This window comes from Telmatherina bonti, assembly GCF_933228915.1.
Source record: "Telmatherina bonti genome assembly, chromosome: 4".
In the NCBI taxonomy this organism is placed as follows: Eukaryota; Metazoa; Chordata; class Actinopteri; order Atheriniformes; family Telmatherinidae; genus Telmatherina; species Telmatherina bonti.
In genome coordinates this window covers 14,810,942-14,834,785 of record NC_136622.1, presented here as the reverse complement: position 1 = coordinate 14,834,785, position 23,844 = coordinate 14,810,942, and the positions used below count along the sequence as shown (strand labels likewise).

Below are 23,844 nucleotides of genomic sequence, written 5' to 3'. Positions count from 1 at the left end.
AGCTTTGTGCAGTTTTCTTTAATCTTGTTTTCAGAAATTAAAAATTTCTCAGTTTCCACTTGTGCCATTTTACATGTTAAGGTTACTTTTTCTTTATTTTTATTCTGTCTGTTGGTCCTTTTTATTTTTATTTTTTCAAACATGGCAAACATCCTGTTTGTTGTTTTTCAACCCACTCCTCCCACACATTTTATTCACCAACTGTGTGGAGTCATTACAAAGAGCTGTGGTGAGTAGTCTTACTAGAGTGACAGAAGGTGGAGCGATTTCGAGAGGCAAGATTTCTTACAAATTTGTATCTCAACCTCCTACTTTTGTCCTGAGTCAGTCTGATTATGAAAATAGATAGATAGATAGATAGATAGATAGATAGATAGATAGATAGATAGATAGATAGATTTTGCTGTTGTTAATTTGTTTTTGCTTTTATTCTATATCATTTTAGTTTCGTTTATCTATTATAATTCTTCCCTGAAGAAACGCATTTCTAACAATCTTTTTAAACCGCGTATGCAGTTTGTCCCATTCGCTCTTCCGTACATTTTGACGTATACGGATATACGCATGCGGAACGCCAGTTGTAAACAAAAACGGACAATCACTACAATTTTTCTTTTCTTTCGAGCTAAAACATAAAAAGTAAAGCTTAGACACATACCCCGACTACAGATTAATCAAGGTAAATATGATTGGATGAAATCATCTTGATGCTCTCAGTTATGTGCGTTAGAAGTGGGATGTATGATTTGTTACGTAATATCCAGTCGCGTTTCGTTTCCTCTCGCTAGCTCGAGCTACAGCTAACATGACGCTGATTAAACTTTGGTTGAAGGACTGATACTACTATTAATCAAGTAACGTCCCAGCCTGAGACAAACTAGTTTATGTTTTATAGGAAACTTTTGTGTTATGAACTGCTTTACTATATGAAATAACAAATACTCTGTTACTCGTTGAAGGAAAGAGCAAAATCCCAGAGGGAAATTTTTGTGTGGCAAAACAATTTGCCTTTAGCACTAATATTTATATTGAATGAACAACTCTACAGCCTTTTAAAACATTTAAATACAGTCTTTATTTAGTGAAGGGAAAGTTCTGCAAAAAAACTTTTAAGAATTTTTTTTTTTTTTTTTTTTTAATGTTGAAAGGATCCGTTATATAATGGGTTTCGATGCCATTTATAAAATTATAACCAGCAATTAGGATGCTAAAATTTAATCTTTAGTCTAGATTAAGGATTTATTAATATATATGAAACTGAAGGCTCTATGAAAATCTTCTCAATATATTTTTTCCTTAAAAAGGACATAGGTTTACTTATCAAGTCCTACTGATTACAGATAGCCAGGAGAACAAAAATGTATATTTGCGTAAACAAAATAAAACAAAAAACTTGAGTGGTAAGAGGTTAAGAATGATCCAGTCAGTGTATGTTCACTTTACTGGAAATTTGTGTATTTTGAAGCAAACAACTGGTTTATTCTGGAAGAAGCTGCTCTAAAAACAACTTACAGGTTAAGAAAAAAAAAAAAAACATTTTTAAATGTTAATTTATGTCATTTTTACCTTTTTACATTTTATTTTTCTAATATTTAGTTACAAAGGTTCACCGGTATGCAAGAAGGTGGCTGGTTTGGGAATGTTGGAACAGGGGCTTTTCCGTGTGGAGTATGCATTTTCTCCATGTGTGTTGGTTCTCACTTGGTGCCTCTACTTCCTTCTACAGTGCAAAGACATGTATCAGTGGGCAGCTACGGTCATTGAGGGCCACCGTTGTCCAAGTGTTAGGAGTTTCCCTGCTGCAAAACACCTGACTCAGATTCAGACTTAATTAGCAAACTTGTGCAGAGCTTGACATCAAACTCTACACATGTCTGCTAATAACCTATTGATCTGAATCAAGTGTGTTGCAGCCGGGAAACTCCTAATACTTGCAAGACTACGGCCCTTGAGGAGTTTCCCACCCCACGTGCTATAAAGTTTCCTCAGGATTGAATATGAGCGTGTTTGGGTGTTTGATTCTGTGTTGGTCCTGAAATACACTAGAGACCTGTCAGGTCAGAAATATCAAATAGACCAAATTTAATAAAATGAACAGTTACAAAAAAAAAAAAAAGTTTTTATAGTGTGGATAAGTTGAGAAAAGATCTGAATATTTTAAGAACTAGGCTTGTAGCCCTTTTACATACAGTAAGATAATAAAGGAACTATACTATAGTGTTGGATGTTGGTATATCAACGATTGTTTACTGAAGGACTTATTTTAGTGTCAACTAATTTATATTATGATATTGGGAAAAACACAAAATATCTTTTGTGTCTTTTAAACAGGTTGTTGATGAGAGGCAGTTTTTTAATGAAGAGCCAGCTCTTTCCCATAAGAAGACATTCTTTGGTGTTGTGGGCTCAAAAAAACAATCACAAGCAACATGTCCAGGAAACAGACGGGAAAACCTGTGCGGAGCAATAAAAAGAGTGAAATGGAACGCAAGAGGGATGAGCGAGCAGCACGTCGCGCCATCGTGAAAGACCGTAAGAACCGGCCTCAGGATGGTGATGAAGGCGCAGAGTTTGTCAGTTTCTCTAACCAACTCCAGGCACTGGGGCTTAAGCTGAGAGAGGTTCCTGGAGATGGGTAAGAATCATAAAACTGGACTTCTTTATGTTCTGTTCATATTAAGCATGTTTGATATAGTCCACACAATGTCCTATATACTGTACTACTGTATAAAATTATATCACAACTTTCTCTTTTCTGCTACTGGGTGAATTCTGCACTCTGAATTCCCGTTGAATCAGAATTTTTTTTATTGTATTGTTTCTCTGAAAATTTAGATAAACATAATTGCATAAACATGCATAAACAAACCATTACTGAGTAAGAAAAATGAATTCTTGTGACATTTTATTGTATCTTAAAAGCAGCTATTTTCAAAGCCCCTCATGTCCTGTTATTGGCGGGTATCTGTGCACTTTCTGATCGAAAGTTACTGTCCCAAAACATTTCAAACACAGCAAAATATACAGAAACAAGACAATTGTGATCACAGGATCGTGTCTCTGTAGAAAGTGCATTTCTAGCAGTCCATAGTAAAAGGTATTGAGAGATTGTTTTAATATTAGTTTTTATGTTTCTTTTTCATTTTTAATTAATAATCTGCCTAATTAGACAGTACACCCCGAAGTATATTCTGATGTGAAAGTTGTAGATGGAAATTATTTCAGTACATTCTTCAATTTTCTGTTTTTTGGTAATAGTTTGTCCCTGCTTTTATTGTGGTTGAGTATTTGGTGCTGATGTATGGGTACAGTATGGCCTTAAAAAGTAACAATGTGAGATACAAGAATTCTCTCATCTAATCTAGCTCACAACTTGATATGTGTCTTTATTCTGAGATAATTGACATCATTCACTCTGTCTGTGTGCACAGAAACATATAAGTAAATGCATCAGTGTTTGTCAAATTGTTGACAATTTCCTGTCAGTCCCTTCTCTAATAAAAGCACAAGTCGAGTCAGTCTGACTTCAATTTACTATTCTATTCTGTCTTTGTTTACTACAGGAACTGCTTGTTCAGAGCTCTCGGTGACCAGCTGGAGGGTCACTCTCGAGGTCACCTGCGCCTTCGGCAGGAGACTGTCCAGTATATGATGTCCCATCGACAAGACTTTGAACCGTTTGTTGAGGATGATGTTCCCTTCGCACAGCACTGTAAGGAACATGGAAAGATTTAAATGTAGAAATAAAATAATATTGTGATTACATCAGATTCTAATGTTTCACTCACAGATGGCTTCTGCATGATGTTATATTACCAAAATGTAGTGATGACTGTGTAGCAACTGAAAGATTAATTAGTCATGCTTTAGTTAAATACATTAGTCACAATTATAAATATTTATATAACCACTTTATTCCTGAAATACTCAGCCCATGAAAAGATCGTAAGAAAATTCCAATTTTTGGAATATGAGGTTTTTATTTGTTCCTTTAACAAAATGTCCAAATATAAAGTAAAGTTTTTTGAGATATTTAAAAATTATTACCATATGATTTCTTTAAGTGCTTGTCATCTGCTGCTTTCGGGCTTCATTAAGGGGCAGAAGACTAAATCAGATTGTGTTCCACAGGATTTTTAGCAAAGTTTTTACCGTTAAATGATGCCAAATGTCTCAGAAACTGTATGCATCTTATGTGTCACGCTGGGCTCTAATTGGTTACAACTGTGATCATGGTAAATGACCATAAAAGTGTTGAATGCTATGGAGGGTTTACCATGGAAAGCTCACAAGAGCTGGCTTATCAATAGTTTATTCTATCTTCTCTTTTCCCCCAGTGTCTAACCTGTCCCAGCCGGGTACGTTTGCTGGCAACGACGCCATCGTAGCTTTTGCTCGTAGTCAACAAGTGAAAGTTGTCATTCATCAGCTGAACACACCACTGTGGGAGGTAGGTGTGGAGGCTTAGTTTTCCCATGAAATCCCATGATAATCTACTCTTTACCTTGTGATGTCCACATATCTGTACTGTGTTACAGTGTATTTGTTGTGTTTTCTGCGCAGATAAATGGCGCAGAGAAGCAGGTGTGCAGAGAACTGCATATTGCCTATCGCTATGGCGATCATTATGACAGCGTGAGGCGGATTGGAGATAACTCTGAGTGCCCTGCTCAACTTCGCATAGAGGTACATAAAATACAATGACTATTTAATTCACTAACATTTAAGTGACATTATCACACCTTAAATTACTTGAGAAATTAATTTCTTTATGCATTATAGCTTTTGTTTATCAATCATCATGTTTGTCTGACTTGAACTGGTAGAAACGTTGTATTTGTAAACCTTCCAAGTCATCATTGACTGACATATTGCTGCTGTTTCCTTTTCATTGCTGTTCGCAGAATTTGCAGAATTCTCATGGCCATCAGCGCGAGTTTGGAGATGGTCAGAGAGACAGACAAAAAAAACACTCTCCAACATCGTCTGAAGAGGAAAACGTGATTCTGAGCTCAATCAAGAATCGAGGAATCCACGGTCAGAAGATACACTTCACTGTTCATGTCACAGAAGAACGAAACTGTTAGGAGTTAACTCAGAGACTTTATAAGTCTCACGCCTTTAAGCTCATCCCTTCAGCTAAATTTTTATTTTAATATCTGTTAGTTTGTTTATGTGATATGAAGAACAATAGATCACGTTGACTGATTCAGTTCATATGCCTACTGCGTGTGTTTCCTGTCTCAGGTGATGAGGAAAACCTGCTCCAGCTGAGTGCAGCAACAATAAATGCTGAATGGCTTGTTGGCTCTTTGCTTGGCCAGCCCTGCCAGGGCCAGTGTGCCTCAGGATCCTGCTCAGCCTGCAGAGCTGTTGCCACAGACTGCAGTGAGCACAAGCAGCCAGCAGAGGGCAGCAACGTGCAGAAACCAAAGGTTGAATTCATCCTCTGCTACATCAGTCGTAGCTTTCATATACTGTGACCTTGGCGTTTAATAAAGACACCATGCAGTATTGTTACATTTTTTCTTCCTTTTTTTTTCATGGTTTAGCATTACAATATTTGAAAAACAAATATTTAGGTAAATATTTCAAATGTATTTGTTTCTGTTGTTTCCAGTTGTCCAACAAGCAGAGAAAAGAGCAGCAGCGACATGAGAAGAAGAAGCGTCAGGAGGAGAGGCACCGGCAGAAGTTTCTCCAGAGTAAAGGAGCCCAGGACCAGAACCAGAACCTGCCAGAAGCTGTGACTTTAGTACCAGCTCTCAACACTCTCAGTATATAGACTTGAGCATGGCCTAAATTTTACACTGCAACTCCTGCTACAGGTGGCTGTCCACAAAGTTTTGCACATAATCAAATTCAGCGGTTCTATCACGGTGGATAATTTTTCCTAAAGAGAGCCCTATAGTTTCTTTGCAAAGGGTATAACGGTGCCTGCAAACTTGTGTGAGTGAGATGTGTGAAAGTTGTGAGAGACAGCGTGACAGACTTTGACTGAGTGGTTTTTGTTGGATTTTGTATTAGTCCAGTTCCTGGTTTGTGTGTATAGAAACTCCTGAGACCTGGTCCACCTACAACACCTTGATCTTTTCTATGTTGGACGTCTGGTTTTTCATTACAGCCATGGAGATCATCTTGTGCAGCCAGGTTTTTTTTTATTTGCCACAGATTTAATTTATGTTTATTCAGACACTCATGTCATTCTGTATGTGAACAAAGAGGAAAGAAAATGATTGTAATGCTAACTCTGTAAGGAATGTGGCAATACAGTATAATAAATAATGATTTCCTGTTTTTTTTGTGAAGTAAACACCATATTACACATTCCTCAATATTTTATTGACTTGTAATTTTTAAAGGAACACTCTTAATGTAGTTTCTTGATTTGTTTTTTCCCTCAAATTAGACACCAGCAAGCGTTTTGACTCAGAGATTAATTCATCAGGAAGTGTTCAGCTCTGATATCATAAAACATTTTTTCTGGCCTTAAGTAAGAATTCAGTCACTAGCAATGATTAAACGTGAAGTAAATAAAAAATAAAACTTTTAAGTATTGAAAATAAAGGGATGGCATCACATACCCCAAAAGGTCAAATGTGCATGACACAATTCTATAAAAGAAAAGAAAACAAACTTGCTTTTATTCATAGACACGTTTGGGGAGTCAAAGAGGAAGATTGTGAACATTCGTATTGTTTCCTCGGATACTGAAACTGATATTTAATGTCCACTTTGAAATAGGAAACTCAGGTAATTTTAGATGAGTAAAAGATGTATTTGATGCACCTGGATTGTATAATTTGTAGAATTTATGCAGCATTGTCTGTATTTGACTAGTTTTCAGCTGTCATGTTTATAGATGTGGTCCATTTATTTGGTCGATTAGCCAAACTTCAACTGAGTGGATGTTGCTTTTCGTTAACTTACCATTTATAGGTTTTAAAATGAGGGGATTATGAGCTCAGTAGTATAATAGCAGGACCTCTGTGGTCATATTCTATAATACAGAACCAAAATGTAGAAGCAGCATGTGGAAAAGTGAAGAAAACCCAGTGAATCTGTAACTTGTCTTTAGCAGCAATGACTTGAAGTTCATTTTTAAGAAAAAAATATCAGTCTCACATAGTGAATTTTTCAGTTAAAGTTCACAAATAATTTATGCACAACCCTGCTGCCAAAAACTTCAAATGTGTGAGACTTGGTCATTGGATCCTTGCAGCTTGTTGATTTATTTCTTTTGAAAATGTGCTTTCGTGATTAGGAAAACCGTCCTAATCACATGACTCACAGTCAGCTAAGCTTTAGTGATACTCTGAGGAGCTTATGGTCAACTCAGTAACAGCAATATGCTGATATGAAGCATTTTGCTTATGTGTGTTCAGAAACAGTGCTGTGCATAAAACCGAACCTCTCCATGTTGGTCTGAAAGTTTTAAAAGCCTTTTGGTTTATTCAGATGCATCTTTGCAAACCTGTGTTGTGATGTCATGTTCTTCCTCCAGGAAAATTCTCCAAAGAGGTCATAAATCTTCAGTGTTTTTGTAATTTTATTATGAACTTTAACATTCAACGTGCTTACTGAGGTTTGTCTAAGATATAACCTTTCATTTTAATCTGAGCACTGCAGTGTCTAACCTTGCTGGGATGCCAGCTTCTGTGAAGATAGACAGCTGTTTTATAAAGTTTTTTTTTCTTTTTTGAGTCAATAATCCTTCTCACTGTAGAATAAAGAATTCCAGACTGTTTGGGAACAATGCAATCTTTCCCAGATTGATGGGCGTCAGTAAAATCATTGCTGATGTCTATGCTTTGTGATGAACAACCAGAGTGCTACAGAGGATCAAAGCATTCCAACTTCCACTTTCAACAAATGGTCAGGATAACTTGCCCTCAGTTAAACAAACACATCTGACTGGCTGGCAGCACTTTGATTTTATTTAACCTAATTCACATGGATGCAGTGAGGCTATGCATAGCTGTTCACACTTTTTTTGCATTTTAACTATGTAATTTTCTGCTGGACTGCCAACCTGTCCAGGATGTACCCTGCCTCTCACCTAATAACTGTTGGGATGGGAAACTCTGCATTAGAAGAAGTTACAAATGATGGAAGGATGGAACTTTACTATTTAAATCAATAACATTGTTTCATAGGTGTTATTTTTATGTCCTGCAATAAAACTTTATAGTTAAAAATGATATAACATGTTTTTCAACTCGAGGTGGAAAAAGGGAAGATAAGTGACAGAACAAAGTTGTGATTTTAAATCAACCTTGTTAGGTGGATGAACCCTCAGATCTCAGAAAAGGTTAACCCTATCCTCAACTTCTCAGTACTGTCCATCCACTAGCTTTGCAGCGAATGACGACTGCACTGGAAGAAGGGCATCGGCTTAGACATAAAAACGACAAAAAAAAAAAAAAAAAAAAAAAAAACAAACTCAGGAAAAAAAAAAGTTAATTTTATTAAATCAGTGTAAAAAAAAAAATCATGCAGTCACAAACTATGTACACTTTACTTAAAAAAAAAACAAAAAAAAAAAAACAACAAAAAAAACCCAGGCTGTTCTGTTGTGAAGCCAGAACGTGCTGCTGCCCTAGAAGTCTTGTCGGATGTTCTCCTTGTTTTCATCTCCTTGCTGTTGTCTTAGTTGAGCAACTTCATTTTCCAGCTGAACAATGGCCCGCTCAATCTCATAGTTCTTACTGACCAATGACACCCAGCTGTGAAGAGGGCAAAACAGATGTTAAATGGAGTTAAAGCTAACCTGTATATTGCTAGCACACAGTAAAATAAGCATATAAGCTCTTCAAGTGACATACTTAGACTCCAGCTCTCGAAGTTTGGCTCCAGCTGCCAACTGATCGTTTTTACGCTGCCAGTTCAAATCCTGAATTTGTTTCCTGTGTATTGAAATAAATGAAAAGTATAAATGTAAAATAAAACAGGTAAAAGAAAAATTATAGAAAGCGAAATCATATGTGAACCATCATTCACCTGAATTTGTGAAGTTCCTTTTGAGCCATCTCAATCATGCAGGCTAAGTTACTGAAAAAAGAAGACAAATCAAGACCAAGCAGTCCAACTATACACTATGTTAACATGTTAGAGGAAAACCTGCGGTCACATACTCGTTGTAGACTTTCCATGCATTAGTTCCATATTGTGACATGTGCTCCAGGTTCTCAATGCGGACTGCCTGGTGCTCCAGCTGGGCCATTGAGTTGTTCACACACTCCTGCCATGCGGTAATGTCGTTCTTCTGTCCTGATGAGGGTGCCGGCAACTCATATCTTCACGGGGAAGAATTGAAGTGTTTTAAGAAGTTATCAACATTTGGAAAGACGGAGAAAAATGGTAAAAAAAAAAACTTCTGACACCAGTTATAGATGTTTAATTAAAAGCCAATATAACATCTCTAGTCATTTTGAATAAATAATTAAATAATCACACAATTATGTTTATTTATTTATGTAGATATTTGTACTCATGTGGCCGATATATGCTGATATAGTTATGGTCAGGAAACTGTGAACCCAGTTGTTACATAAATAGTTTAAATGACTTCTCAGTTAAATAAATGAAGTAACCTAAATTATATGCAATTTATTGGCAGACGCAATTCTTGCTCTGAGGTACATAAAGAAGGAGCACAAGTTGCAAGATGTTTGAACCTGAGCTGAACAGGGCTTACCTTTTCATGCTCAGGAGATCCATGGGCTGCCGAGATGCTAACCGCTCAAATTCATTCCTCATAATTTCGGTCTTAAGGGTAAAAGGAAAAGAAAAAGGAAAGTGCTGTTATTTCTGGGGCACTTTCTGACACCACAAAGAAGCACTCAGATGTTTAATGAGTTTGTCACCTCAAAAGTAGAGAAGTCAGGTGTGGGTAGGTAGCTCAGATAGTTCTTTGTAGGTCGGTACCTTCTGGTTTCCTCTTCAACCAATGCTGCAGCCTACAAGATGGGAAAAAAACATTGAAGAAAATCATAAATAATCAAACTAGACTTTGACTATGAGTGTACTCCTTAGATTCCGCTGAATAAAAAAGATCTAAATTTACGATCAGTTAATTGTTTATTGTAAAATGTAAAGAAAACAGTAGTAAAAGTTTAAACAAAGATTTCTCCTGACTAAGTTAGTTTGCAATAGAAGAAACTGTGACGTGTTTGCCATTTTGAAATATTCCATAAAAAAATATTTTTAAAAAGTATCTTAGTACTACATCCATACACAAGAAAACAAACAATATGATTAAATACTTATTTTATTAAAACACTGTTTCATACACCCCTTCTTCAGTCAGTGTTAAGTTACAGGCTTTTTATTATCAGGCTTTTGACAAAAAAAAAAAAAAAAAGAAGACTGAAAAAAGAAAAGCATTGTTTTAATGCCATAGAAAATTTGTTTCTCACGGGGAAATAAATTGATAAATGTTTTTGTTTTGTTTTGGGTTTTTTTTTTTCCCAAGCGCTTCAGAAATATGGACACATTCAGAGCCTGAGTGAGGATTTATTCCTTGCAAATATATCAAAGGTAAATGTGCAGACTTCTCACTAAAGATGCCTTAAGATTTTTGTTTAGCAAAATCTTAGACATTCATTTCTATCTAATCATTCTAATGTTTTAATAATAATTTTATCTGGTTCCTTCAGTTTTGTGTTTTGGGGATGGTATAATTTGTAGACCACGTATTTTCAAGCAGGCATTAATATAGACATGAAACGTAGCTAGACACAAACTACATAATAAACAAAAGCTAAAATTTGTTTATTTAACGCGTGCGCACGTGTGTGATACTTTAACCTCTAAAGTATCAGTAAAGTTATATCAATTACATAATAAACTTGTTTTTAATAACTAACTATACTATCCCAAATCAGGTGATCGAGTGTTGCCATTTTCATGTAGCATGGTCAGCTAACAACCTGTCTTTAGATTTTATTTTGGTCTTTAAATTAAATATACTCACCGCTTCTCGAACACCTGTCGCGTCATAACCTTGATCAAAATATGGTAAAGCATCAACAAACACTTCACCGGCTACCGAAGCAGTCCCTGCCATTTTAAACCTGTGTAAATGTTGCCAAGTTTGCTACTTTACCTTTCTCTCTGCTAAACTAACTAGCCAGCTAGCGTAGGCATGATTTTCTTCTTCTTTGGTTTGAATAGCCTTGACGCATCCATGGCGTTTTGCTGCCATCTACTGCTCAATATTTATACTGCTCACTCTTTTGTTTAAAACCGTGATTTGAACCACAGACTGCATAGCATTGACTTGAACACATGAGAAGACATCAACTACTCAAAGTACCCTGAGGTAACTAATTATAAAGACGAATACTGTCTTCTTTTGTTGTTGTTTGTTTTTCGGCTTGCTTTCCCTGCAACAGCATGAAAGGTTTTTTTTTGTTTTTTTTTACTTACACTGACGCGTGGTAGCTATTTGCGACATCTACTGGGGATGAAAATCATTTCATTTTCAGAACACAAAAAGCAAAAGGTTTTCCGCTTTGCATTAAATAAGTATCCACCCCAACCCGCACCACAAAATCATTTAAGTTGACGACTTGGCAAATACCATAAAGGTTTGCAGAAATTATATGAATGAAAAATACTTTATTAATCCCCAAAGGGAAATTCAGTATTGTAGTATATAATAATTAATTTCAGGAGGTCTTGTTCCGGAGGCGGATGGCTGCCAGCAGGAATGATCTTCTGTATCTTTCAGTCTTGCATCGGACCTGAAGAAGCCTCTCACTGAACACACTTTGTTGTGGAGAAGGTGTGAAGAATCCTCCATCATCTTCATCAGCTTGTGCAGCATTCTTCTTTGGACAATCAGCTCCAGCGGCTCCAGAGTTACTCCAAGCACAGAACTAGCTTTCTTGATCAGTTTGTTGATTCTCTTCAAGTCTCTGGTTCTGATGCTACTACCCCAGCAGATGGCTGCAAAGCTGACTGCACTCTCCACAACAGACTTATAGAAGATATGCAACATCTTGGTGCAGACGTTAGACGATCTCAGCTTCCTGAAGAAGTACAGTCTGCTCTGACTTTTCTTGTAGATGTAGTCAGTGTTGCATTTCCAGTCCAGTTTGTTGTCCAGCTGAACTCCAAGATACTTGTATTCCTCCACCACCTCCACCCGCTCTCCCAGGATAGAAACAGTGCTTTGTTTATTCTTGTTCCTTCTGAAGTTAACAATCATCTCTTTTGTTTTGCTGCTATTTAATATGGTATTTAATATAAAATGTGCTTGGATTCAGTTTGTCTCTTATTATGGTTAAGTTGGATCTGATCAAACATTGTTGATGTTGAAAAGTGCAACCAGCTATGGTACCTAAGTAAAAAAAACAAACAAACAAACAAATGAACTAAACAAATCATGAATTGACCAAAAACAAAACAAACAAAAAAGCAACTTGATGATGTGCACTTATTTCTGAAATGTAACTTTTGTATAAATAAGATATTTCTTTATTTATCCAGATTCCATGCTCTTATTTTATAGTTGAGCGGTGTCTGTGATTTTGACAGGCAGCTGCCAGCCTTTAAAGTACAGATGTTTGAAAATATTCCTTTTTGTTGCTGTAATCTCAAACCATCTGATGTGAATACTACTTTTATGTCTACTTTTGAATGACATTAATTTAGAATTAGATTTAAATTCTTAATAATGCTGTAATTTAATAGAAGGCTATATGATTTCTACAGGAAATCAAAGCCATATGATGGCCAGCTGGGCTTTATAGACTCATTTCCTTAGCCCCCCCCTTACCCCCTCCACCTCTTTCTCTCTTTCTTTTAGACTTTTAAGTTAAGTAACCTCACTTCAAGAACTTTGCTTTAATATTCTGTGATAAGCACCGAAACGTTAAAGTAAACATACGGGGTACACCCTGGACAGGGCGCCAGTCCATCGCAGGGACATAAATTAAGTAAATATTGAATTAAGTTAATTGTATCTAAACTATCTACATTTACCTTTTTTATTTATATATATCTATATATATATATATATATATATATATATATATATATATATATATATATATATATATATATATATATATATATATATATATATATATATATGTATGTATATATATATATATATATATATATATATATATATATATATATATATATATATATATATAGATAGATAGATAGATAGATAGATAGATAGATAGATAGATAGAACGCAAATAGTTTTTGTTTGACGTCACGACGTAATCATACGTACTCCTGGTTCGAGAAGTTACGCAGGACGTGCAGTGGTTGTAAGAGGAAGGAAGATGGCGGACAACAAAGGCGAGGAGGATATGGAACCGTCTGCCAATTCGGACTCTGTACCTCCAGCACAAGAAACCGAGCTGCCGGATCCTAAAACCGAGAATACTGTAATCGTAATAGAACCAAAATCAAAGGAAGACGCTGAAACCGAGCCTCCCCCGAGTGCTAATGAGGCACCAACACCCACCACAGAAGGAGGGGATGTTAGCAGCGGCGGGACTGTTGTTGCGGCGGTGGAAGAAGCCAATGGTAGCGTTAGCACCGCTGTTAGCCCGGCTGAGTCCAGTAGTACCACTGCAGAGCCAGCGGGAACTGAAACCGTCCCCGCCGTGGATGCTCCGGGTGGCGGACCGGCCACCGAAATGTCCCCCCCTCCTACCGCCTCAGCCGCTACACCGGTTTCAGCTACCATTAATTTACTGGATACGTGCGCAGTGTGTAAACAGAGTCTCCAGAGCCGAGACTGTGAACCCAAACTTCTGCCTTGTCTGCACACTTTTTGCCTGAAATGCATCCCGCAGCCAGACAGGCAGATAAGCGTACAGGTGCCTGGGCCACACGGACAAACTGACACGCACATTGGTGAGTGTCTCATGTAAAAACCTACCTGTTAATCAGACGTATAATCTGTCAAAGGCGAGGATTATTTGCTGTCGGGAGTTGAAAGTTTAGGCTTTAGCGGTATGGGATTCACGTATTGATGGTCGAAACATAACACAGTATTGATGCAGGTGAACAGAGTTGAGTTTCAGACTATTAGATTTCACAGAGGGTAGCTTTCGCTTTAGAAATCGGTCCATTTGCTTCTCCCACCTGACTGATGTGGACATGCTGCAGTGAACTGTGGAAATCAAACCTTGTGATAGATAGTCACTTAGATGAAAATATTTTTAATGAAATAGTGAGAGTAAACAGCCTGATTACAAGAAAACCAGTGGATGCTGATCAATTATTGATTATGTGCCACCTCATGGTCCCCTAGCAACAGCATTATTTATTTTCGGAGTGGTGGTTGGAAATGTATTTAACTTAGTATTTCTTGTTTATATTTTTTATTTGCATGAATATTATGTTAAGATTTTGAAAGCCATTTTATAGATGGATGCAAAGCAATCTGTTTATGCATGAATGTGTTTTTTCTGGCATCTGAAATGACTATATCTTAAAATTGTGAGGCATTTTGTTGTCATTTGAACATCTATAACTGTATTTTATTCTCAGGAGTTTATAAAAGCTTTAAGAGTAAAATAGGAAGGGTAATAAAAGGTCTTTGAATTTACTTCCCGTCATTAATTCAGTGCAGAAATTGTTTTTGTAAGCAGATATAATAGGGTTTTTTTTTTGGTTTTTTTTTTTTTTTACCTCACCACTGTTAATGATGCACTGATCACACTTTTCATTATGTTGTTGCATTTTTGGAAAGTTTGATTGACAGGAGTTACATGGCTTTTGCTCCAAGATTCAGTTAACAGCAGCCCAGCATTTGTGCCAAATACTTAGTGTGGACATGGGTTAAAGTTAAAAGTTTAAGTGGTGAAATGAACCAAAAAACACCATATTTGCTTTACTGGTATGATTTTATTTTCTTTCTTTCTTACTTTCTGTTGAATAAAAAAATATTCCCTCCATATTTTGACTACCAAAGGCTAATTTGATGAATTAAACATCAGTCATAGATGTCTGCCAACAGCTGACAACATATAAAAGATTGATTTTTAATTGCAAGACTGGTAAAAGCAAATGTAAAAGCTGTTTGCACCATGGCAGTCTATGCTCAATATGTATTGATTTCCAAGTTTAATTTAAAACACTCTTATGAAGCAGCTTCGTTATGGCATTTTAATTAGGTTTTTTTTCCACTTTCAATAATGCATGTACAGTTGCACTTGCCCACATGCCCTGCCAATTAGATTTACAAAGTATCTTTAAATTTGTTTTCAAGACTATATTTGATTCTGTGTCAGCAGAGATTTGGGAAGTATTATCTTGTTATTTACATAAATTATCAGATTGTGTAGCTTCTACTCAAGCACTGAAATACTATCCTTGTTAGTAAAACATTTTTTCCTTTTTAAGCTTTTTAACCTTTTAAGACATGGATCTTGTAGTTATATGACTGAATCAGAGAATTTGAAATAGATTTTGTAAATATTGTTTTGATCAACCTTACTGGACACACTTTACTGGGTCTGGATGTAGCTTCTGGAAGTTTTGGTTTAGGAGCACTCCTTGATCTAATTATGAATTGCACTGTAGTTTTCTATAATACTGTTCTTTGTGAGAGCATTATCAGGAAATGATTAATCAACCTCCTTTACTTTGATAGCCAAATTATGTAAGGTTTTCTTTGTGTGTGTGTAACAAGATTTAAAGTTTTTATTAGATTGACTTTACATAAATTATTGCTCATTAGGTCATTCCAGCAGTGTTCTGACTACCTATCAATAATGTTAATCAGTTTTATTCAACTTTCATCTTAAAAAAAAACAAACTGTAGAACAGTAAAAATAAATCAATTCATCTCCCAGTTATCAAGTGTCGCGGGCAAAGAATACATGTGCATAACTTGATGCTTGGTGAGCTGAGCCAAGTACAAATTAATGAACATTCATTGAGCAATTACTTTAAAATAAAATGTTCCACTAAAATCAACAATTGTCTTGACGGATTACGAGAGATACATTTTTCCATGACATTTATTTGTTTGTTTCTGAAGTCATGTGGAAATGATGACCTGCACCTTTACAGAGTTTATTAAGAAATAGTTTTTCCTACATGGGTATTTTTGGTGGTTATTTTTATTCAGTTATACAATGAATAAAAAATTAAATTTTTGTATTTGGCCTTTTTTTAAGCATTGTAAAAATTTTGAATAAAATATGATAATGGTGTTGAACCTTCAGCACTTGTTGGCCTCTGGAAATTCAGAGGTACCTGAAAGAATATACTTTCTTGTTCCCAGTTAAATTTGCTATGACTGATCAGTCTCTTTTCACGATACAATACATAATGCTTTTGTGAAAACATTGTCATGACTAAGAACAGTTTTTTTTGTATCTGTAGCAAAACTGAATTTAAATTTGAATTAATTTAAAAAATAAATGATTAAAGGTAAATCTGCTATATAAATAAACGAATAGAGGTTTTAACTAAATATTTTTTTATGCAGACGTAGAGAAGGTTATGGAGTGCTCCAGTTGTACTGCTCAGTGACAGATGTGTGCAGTTGTGGGGTGCAGGCTGTCCAGCTGTTTCCACAACCATTCTCAGAGGGGGCTGTGCAGATGGAGCTTACACAAACCAGCTGTGTGCTGTTCAAATCGGTGCAGACCGGCTAAAACTGGCTTATACTGGTTTTTACCTCGGCTGTCTGGCTTTAGGGGGAATTTATGGGTTTATGAGGTAGGAGAGAAGCAACATATTATGCTGACTTAATTTAAAATATTTCTGCAAAGTTTAATTTTGTGACTTAAATTAGAGTTGAGAAATTAAATGGAAAAGTTAATGCGTTAAACTAATTATTTGTTGGCGTGTATGATTATAGCAGTAATTCCTCTAATTCCATTAAGAAAGCCAAATGAAATGATTAAATAGAACAGTCATTGTTGTTGGCCACGTGATTTAATATTCTAATAAAAATGCCAACGGTGATGAGATTGAATCTTCTGGAGACGAATGCTAAATCGATTAGCTCCAATGAATGGGCGTAGATTTCCCACACAGCCAAGAAATTTTAATCAGAGGAATTTACCTAAAGGAAATTATGGAAATGAGGAGAAAGTCCACTCAGTGCTTCTTCTGTTTTAAGTAGAGCATGTTTATGAGAGTGCAAGGGCTTTATAAATTGGGTGATAGTTTGACAGACCATTGGTTTATCTTTGTTTCTGTTTTTCAGTCATCAATCAGATATCACACAAGGCTGTATTTAAAAGCCAGACCTTTTGACTTGTTTCTCTCCTCCTTCTTTTTCTGTCCAGTAAATGTTATGCGGTGTGCAGTTTGCCACCAGGACTACAAACAAAGTGACATTATTGACAACTACTTTGTTAAAGATACCACAGAGGCCACCAGCACATCTGATGAAAAAGCTGCACAGGTATGTGAAAATGGCTCCCCTTGTGGAATTGCTTCTGCTTAAACCTTTGCTGGTTGGAAAGCTCCTGTATATTGGAGTTTCATAATCTCATGGCCTGAAAACAAGATTAAGGCTTCCATTTAAACTATTAGTCAGAAGTGCATGAGTTTAATTTTGTTACAAGAATACGATCATACACTTACTTGTTGTAATTTATTTAAACCACAAGAGCAAAGCATTAATTTTAGCTTTTAAAATGGCAAAGAGTCTGTTTGGTAGATATCGGCCCAGAACCATTTAAACATCCACACCAATATTTTGCTGAATCACATTTACTTTTGATTATTTTCTGTGGCATTATTATATGTTTTTGCATTGTGACAACATTCCTTAAAATCTAGATTTTTTTGTTCTGGCCAATGTCACATTTTTGTGGTCTTCTCCAGCAAGCCTCAAAGGTTCCCAGTAGTGTTGAGGTCCAAATCCAGGATTTTTAGGTTTTGTTCTTGTGCCACCCATAAAACAGCACTGTGCACCACCTGACCTCTTGTTTTTACACACTGAAGTCCACACTTCACATAAGTCAATAAATTATAGACATCCATGAATATTTATTTATATTTACCATTCGCAATTTCTTGTAAATCCCTGAGCACATAAAACCCACAGGAGCCATATCAACACAGCAGAGGGACTGTTTCTTATTCTAATGCAGCGTTATTATAAATGCTTATTACTGTCATCTCTCCAAGGTTTGCACCAGTTGTGAAGACAACGCCGGGACTATAGGCTTTTGTGTAGAGTGCGGAGAATGGCTGTGTAAGACCTGTGTGGAGGCTCACCAAAGAGTCAAAATTACCAAGGACCACAAAATTCGCACAAAGGAAGACACTGAAGCTGCCTCTGGTGAGATCACATTTACCCTCACTGATGGATTGACTATTGTTGTACGAATCTAAAATGATGACTTAGAAATTCTTTAATCAATGAGTAATCATTCATTTGTTGAAGTTGTTTTTGTTTTATAAAGCAATGTCAGAAATGTTATGTGTTTCAAGTTAAAGCCAGGAAGTAAACACTCACAAACAGAGAAACAAATGTCTTCCAAGATATGATGAAATATCTTATTGTTTTAAACGATAAATAGTAATGGGAGAAAAGGTTCCTTCATTTTCTTTTGTGGCAGTGTGGTAAACTTTTAATTTCTTGAAGTTTGTCTCTTATTAAGACTACTATTTCTTCTTCTGAATCGGCACCACAAGCACTGTAGTTTACACAGTCCCCCTCTGGCAGCACCACTCTTCCAGTTTATTCCCTTCAACACAGTTACTGGAAATGTTTGACACATTTTTTTTTAGTACTGCTATTCAAAAGATCACTTTACAGCAAACAGGTTCTTCATGTTGATTGATTTACCAAAACATTTAGCTTTTGCAAGTCAAATTTATACATTAAATCAGAAATGTCACCAAAATTTAGCTTTTAAATCCCCCTTTTTTAATCATTTTCAGTTGGGAAATTGAATCGAAAAATTCAAATGTTGGGATTTTTTTGCTTTACAATAAAAAAATTTTTTCCCCCCAAATAAATGCAAATAATAGATTATATAAAACATTTTTTTGTCGTTTTTATTGTTTTTATTGATCTTTTTACTTGTCTTCTTGGGAATTACAGCAACAGAATGATGGTCTCGCTATTGTGTTGTTTTTTTCGTCTGCATTGTGATTTAATTTACCACCGAGAAGTCACCACATTACAATAAGTTCTGATTTTCTTTTTTGAGTATTTACTGCTAAAATGTTTTATTTGTATTTCAGCTAAGATATAATAATATATTCAATTCAATTGAGCTTGATTTGTAAAGGACCACTTCACAACAATGTCATTACCGTGCAATTTATAGACCCAGTGTTGTGATGATGTGTTGATTTAAGCTTCGATCCAAATATTTGTGTTGTTGTTCCTGAAGTTTTCAGGCCAGTGCACCAGCACCACTGATAGGAAAAAGTAAAGTCATTATCAGCAGGTAGTCTCATCTGTAGGTGTCAATAAACAAAACACTGATTTTCAAAGTGTAGCGAACGCTACTCAGGGTACATTTACAACTGAGAATTTGTCCCCCTCGGAGACTATCCTGCTGTGAAATGCACATGTGAACAGCAGCTGTGGAGAAAGTCTGGATCTAATTCTCCACACATTCGTAAGAAATCCTTTAGTCTTCATGTGTAAAGGCACTTTAATTTATTCAGCTGGTTTTTTTTTTTTTTTTAGGTTAACCTGCTTCCCTGTACCTCTGCATTTAAGCATCACTGATGTCTTTTCTTCTATATTTTGACAGAGTCTGTCACTACAGCTGGACAAAGGCCTGTTTTCTGTCCCATCCACAAACAGGAGCCGCTGAAACTTTTCTGCGAGACATGTGACACATTAACCTGTAGGGATTGCCAGCTTCTAGAGCATAAGGAGCACAGGTATATCAGCATGCATGCAACTCGTTTATTACTAACACCGTCAGTGTTTTTCATTCATTTTCTTTATCTGGTAAGGTAACACTATTTTTCAATAAAATTTTTCCAACTGACAATATTTTGCCATAATATTTGTAATAAATTAAACTTCTGCAGTGGCTGAATTTTTTAATGTTATTGGTAACAAACTACAAATTGTAATGTGTAAAATACTTGCGACTATTTTACACAAATGACAGATAAACCTTTAACAGGATGTCAGCCCAGCTGGCAGAAACTGGTTTCAGATAGCTTTAGTAAGCCTTAAAAAGCACTTGCAAGGATCTTAAAGGTGCTCTTTCTTAGAAACTTTGTGTTCAGTGCATGCTCAGGTCAGCCTGGCGATGTGGTAAGATGTGTAGGTCTGAAAAAAGCTGATAATACACTGCATTTCCCCCCCAGGTTGAAAGCCTTTAGGGGGTGAGGGGGCTTTGAGATGTGTAATAACCTGGAAGTGAATATAGATATCAACAAACTTAAAAGCAGTGGTGCTGAATTATTCATTTATGAACTATGACACTGTTAATAACATGTGGTAATGACAAATTCATTTAAACGTCATATGATCGCTTGCTGTGAAGTCATGTCACAATTCCAAACTTCATCACTGACTAATGTTGTGATGAAAAAACACTGGACTGAAAAGAAGTTACTCCATAAATGTCCTGATTAAACTGTTTTATTAGGTCGCGGCACATATTCTAAAGTTCAGATCAGATAACATTTTGAGGTTTGAAACTATATAGAATAGTGGATCCATTTTAAGCTGTAATATGACTTAGAAATTCATACAATGATTGTAGATTCAGCCTGTTCGGCTGTACGCGTTCGATGTGCACAGTGTTAACGTTTCACCACATAGAAAAATACTCTGGTTGCTCCATGATGATGAGCTCTACTGGTAGAGTTTAAAAACTGTTATTTTTGTTTGATTATCAGGTGGTAAAGGATTTTTTCACTCTATTCACGTTGCTGGTGAATGTCTGTGCACACATGTCTGTTTGTGTTTCCACTATGGCAAAACTCAGAGAGCATGTCACAGAAAGCAGCTCTGACTGTTTTGTTTTAATAGAAAGACTCAGTATAAACTTTATATGCTGAGACTTTAAATAGATTCTTTCGTGGCTTCGTGAAAACCAGATCAAAATAAATGAACATGACCTGGTAGGTGGGCTGCCCTGCCTAAATAATGGTAGGGAAACACTAAAACAATCACATTGGCCACTTGTTAAGTGCAAGCAACACGATTTTAATGTATTCCACCCCTTTTCCCCTTTCATATACACATACATACATCCTCTTGTTATCTAGTGATCTCTGTTGAAGCACATTATAACATGCATACCTAAATGGATAATAGTTAATGACACAGCTGATAAAACTGTAAATGTTTTATAGAATGGAAAAAAAAAATCAGATCTTAAAACCACAAAATGGTAAGCCATTGTAGACCGTCGGGTTATAAAGTTTGGAAACCTTTAAATCCTGAACCATGCTGGTTTTCACAATATAGATTTCTGAATGAAAATTGGAGCCTCGGCAACATAAAACATGGCATGTAGCCTGAAAGTAGTACAAGCCAGTGTCCTCCTTGGGCTGGTACCAAGACTGGATAAATGCAGGAGGATGTGTGAAGAAGGGTGTCCAATCTAAAACTTGTGCCAAATCAATATGTGAAACAGTTCAGTGTCATGAAGATGGAGGCAGATGATTCACTGTGGCAACCCCGGAAAGAGACAGTCAAAAGGAAAAGTAGCAGCATAAAACATATGTAGTCCCCCCTCCCTCAAACACACACACACACACACACACAATTCTTTTTCTTCTTTCCAACACACATGAGAGTAATTTATTTGCGGTCTCAAATCATTTACGTTTGATGGCAAATGATAGTAGTGGCATTTTTGCAGTAAAAGTGATGAGCAAACCCAAATGAAGGGACATGCTTTCCTGTCATTATTTATATTATGTTTTGGGTTTTTTTTATTTTTATTTATTTATTTATTTATTTATTTTTGCTGTGAAAGTGCTTTATATTTTGGCATTCCAGTCATTTATGTTTACCTGTGGTGCTGGGAAATGTTTTCAGCAGAACAAACTGGTGACTTGTTATGCTTCTGTTCCCAGATACCAGTTTCTGGAAGAAGCTTTCCAGAACCATAAAGGATTCATTGAGACTAATATGGCGAAGCTACAGGAAAAAAAGAACTATGTTCATTACTCTGTCTCTCAGGTACAAAACAGGTAAGTTTAGTCTCTGCAGTGCACACACACAGTTTCTGAATGTATTTATTGTGGCTGGCATTTTAAAGCCAAGCATTTACTCCCTCTCTCTTTTTGTGTGTCTGTTTTTTTTAATCCAGGTTAAAAGAATTAAATGAGACACATAGAAAGGTGGAGCATGAGATTAAAATTGCAGTATTTACCCTTATAAATGAAATAAACAAAAAGGGGAAGTCTTTGCTGCAACAGCTGGAGGTAAGTGAAAAGAAGCCCTTCAAAATGTAAAATCATTTTTCAAGTAAACAACTTTGTTAAAACAGCTTTGCAACCTTGACTGCTTGTGTTTATGAGATGTCAGTCTGTGCCTGTTTATGACTAGACATCACTAAATCATAGTAATTTCACCTGTTAAGTTAACGTTGACTTCGCTAAAATTATACAACAGAAAATACAAGGTTGGCAAAAAGCTTTTGTTTTGTTTATCTGCACTCTGGTCCATATATGTATAGATATGACGAAGCATCCAACACACTTTTCTTTAACTTGGTGTGTTTGTACGGTTCAGCATCCTCCCTATTGCAATAACATAAGCTCCCAAGACAGCACTTACATTTTAATCTCATACTTAAGGATTTAATCCATTGCTATCCATTTGCTTTTGTTGGAGCTTGGATGGAGATCTGGCTTGGTAAAGAGACAATAATTCTGGTTTGCTCAGGCATTTTAAATTCCAGAACCATATTTCTCTTTCCTTCTCTCTATTCAGAGTGTGACCAAAGAGCGTAGTATGAGGCTTGTAGCTCAGCATAAGGACACCGCCCAGCTGGCCCAACAGATCAACCATGTGCTCAACTTCTGCCAGTGGGCCATCACCTCTGGCAGCAGCACAGCTCTGCTATACAGCAAGAGGCCGGTATGTTCCTCATGAGCCCACATGCTTAACTGTTTCAAATTATTATGTATTTATAACACACTTTGAAATCAGCAAGGAAACATATTTCTTATTTTCAGGAACATTTGAGTTGTCTCTCTTATAGGATGGTAACTAGCATGTGGCCCATAAATCTGTGCTCAGATGTAGTCTAGGAGCATAGCATTTTGTTTAGCGTCTGTTTCTGAACTTGATACATTGTTAAAGATTTTTCTCTCTTTTCCGTTTTCCACATTAGTTGTTTGTGTTTTGTTATAACATGGAAGAGTTCTGCCATGAGAATTTAACCTTTTAACACAAGGCTGTAAGAAAGTGAGAAGATAATTTACATGAATTTATAGTGTGACTGTAGAGTTATGCTTTTAAAAAGCATTAGGGCTGTCAAAAATATTATTTTGATAATCAACGAATCACCATATTTTTGGTGATTATTTGACTAATCAGATCATATGGAAATTATAGCTTAGTCCACCAGCATGCAGCTGCTCTTACATAACCATCATTAGATTTCAGCTTGCAGCGATATCTCTGTTGTGCTCTATCTAAAGATGATATCTCACTTAACAATTTTTAATTAACTTTATAGTTTGCAATAAAAAGAAAACAAGACACTGGGCTAAAGTAAACAAAAAAATACTTGAATAAATTTCTCGTCACTTAATTTGTCTGTGGCATCAAACACGGCTGCATTTTTAATGATTGAATAGTGATAAAATATCGAGACTGAGACGGCGAGTGTCCCTGTTCAGACCAGGCAGCGTAGGCTACAAACACAGTTTTGAGAGGGAGTTGTTGATTATTAAATT

At 36.2% G+C, this 23,844-nt stretch overlaps 3 protein-coding genes across 5 annotated transcripts in view; 2 read left to right on the top strand and 1 right to left on the bottom strand.

The window, feature by feature from the left end:
* Window positions 1–553: 553 nt before the first annotated feature.
* On the top strand, window positions 554–6,295 carry otud3 (OTU deubiquitinase 3). The gene is made up of 8 exons (XM_079239206.1): window positions 554–679; window positions 2,332–2,635; window positions 3,564–3,712; window positions 4,338–4,450; window positions 4,564–4,686; window positions 4,905–5,037; window positions 5,248–5,435; window positions 5,621–6,295. Exons 2-8 carry the CDS (start codon window positions 2,430–2,432, stop codon window positions 5,783–5,785), a joined length of 1,077 nt encoding a protein of 358 aa, XP_079095332.1. The 5' UTR covers window positions 554–679; window positions 2,332–2,429; the 3' UTR covers window positions 5,786–6,295.
* A 2,271-nt stretch (window positions 6,296–8,566) lies between these two features.
* On the bottom strand, window positions 8,567–11,124 carry bcas2 (BCAS2 pre-mRNA processing factor). The gene is made up of 7 exons (XM_079239208.1): window positions 10,976–11,124; window positions 9,867–9,959; window positions 9,698–9,768; window positions 9,135–9,296; window positions 9,001–9,051; window positions 8,826–8,906; window positions 8,567–8,726 (listed from the first exon to the last, which is right to left on the bottom strand). Exons 1-7 carry the CDS (start codon window positions 11,066–11,068, stop codon window positions 8,600–8,602), a joined length of 678 nt encoding a protein of 225 aa, XP_079095334.1. The 5' UTR covers window positions 11,069–11,124; the 3' UTR covers window positions 8,567–8,599.
* A 2,153-nt stretch (window positions 11,125–13,277) lies between these two features.
* Window positions 13,278–23,844, top strand: part of trim33 (tripartite motif containing 33) — a 35,844-nt gene continuing 25,277 nt past the window's right edge. For 2 of the 3 annotated variants that reach the window (XM_079239192.1, XM_079239191.1), the window contains exons 1-7: window positions 13,302–13,884; window positions 17,280–17,398; window positions 18,130–18,283; window positions 19,716–19,848; window positions 22,012–22,128; window positions 22,248–22,362; window positions 22,874–23,020. In XM_079239192.1, the coding sequence (XP_079095318.1) occupies window positions 13,305–13,884; window positions 17,280–17,398; window positions 18,130–18,283; window positions 19,716–19,848; window positions 22,012–22,128; window positions 22,248–22,362; window positions 22,874–23,020 (1,365 nt within the window). In that variant the 5' untranslated portion in view covers window positions 13,302–13,304. Of the gene's footprint in view, window positions 13,885–17,279; window positions 17,399–18,129; window positions 18,284–19,715; window positions 19,849–22,011; window positions 22,129–22,247; window positions 22,363–22,873; window positions 23,021–23,844 lie in introns of all 3 variants that reach the window. The other variant, XM_079239193.1, reaches the window with a different exon arrangement.

Coding starts and splice junctions, on each gene's coding strand:
- otud3 (XM_079239206.1), top strand. CDS start 2,430: ATGTCCAGGAAACAGACGGGAAAACCTGTGCGGAGCAATAAAAAGAGT. Junction 3,713..4,337: donor TGTTCCCTTCGCACAGCACT/GTAAGGAACATG, acceptor CTTTTCCCCCAG/TGTCTAACCTGTCCCAGCCG. Junction 4,451..4,563: donor TGAACACACCACTGTGGGAG/GTAGGTGTGGAG, acceptor TTTTCTGCGCAG/ATAAATGGCGCAGAGAAGCA.
- bcas2 (XM_079239208.1), bottom strand. CDS start 11,068: ATGGCAGGGACTGCTTCGGTAGCCGGTGAAGTGTTTGTTGATGCTTTA. Junction 9,297..9,697: donor GATCTCCTGAGCATGAAAAG/GTAAGCCCTGTT, acceptor TTCCCCGTGAAG/ATATGAGTTGCCGGCACCCT. Junction 8,907..9,000: donor AAGGAACTTCACAAATTCAG/GTGAATGATGGT, acceptor TTCAATACACAG/GAAACAAATTCAGGATTTGA.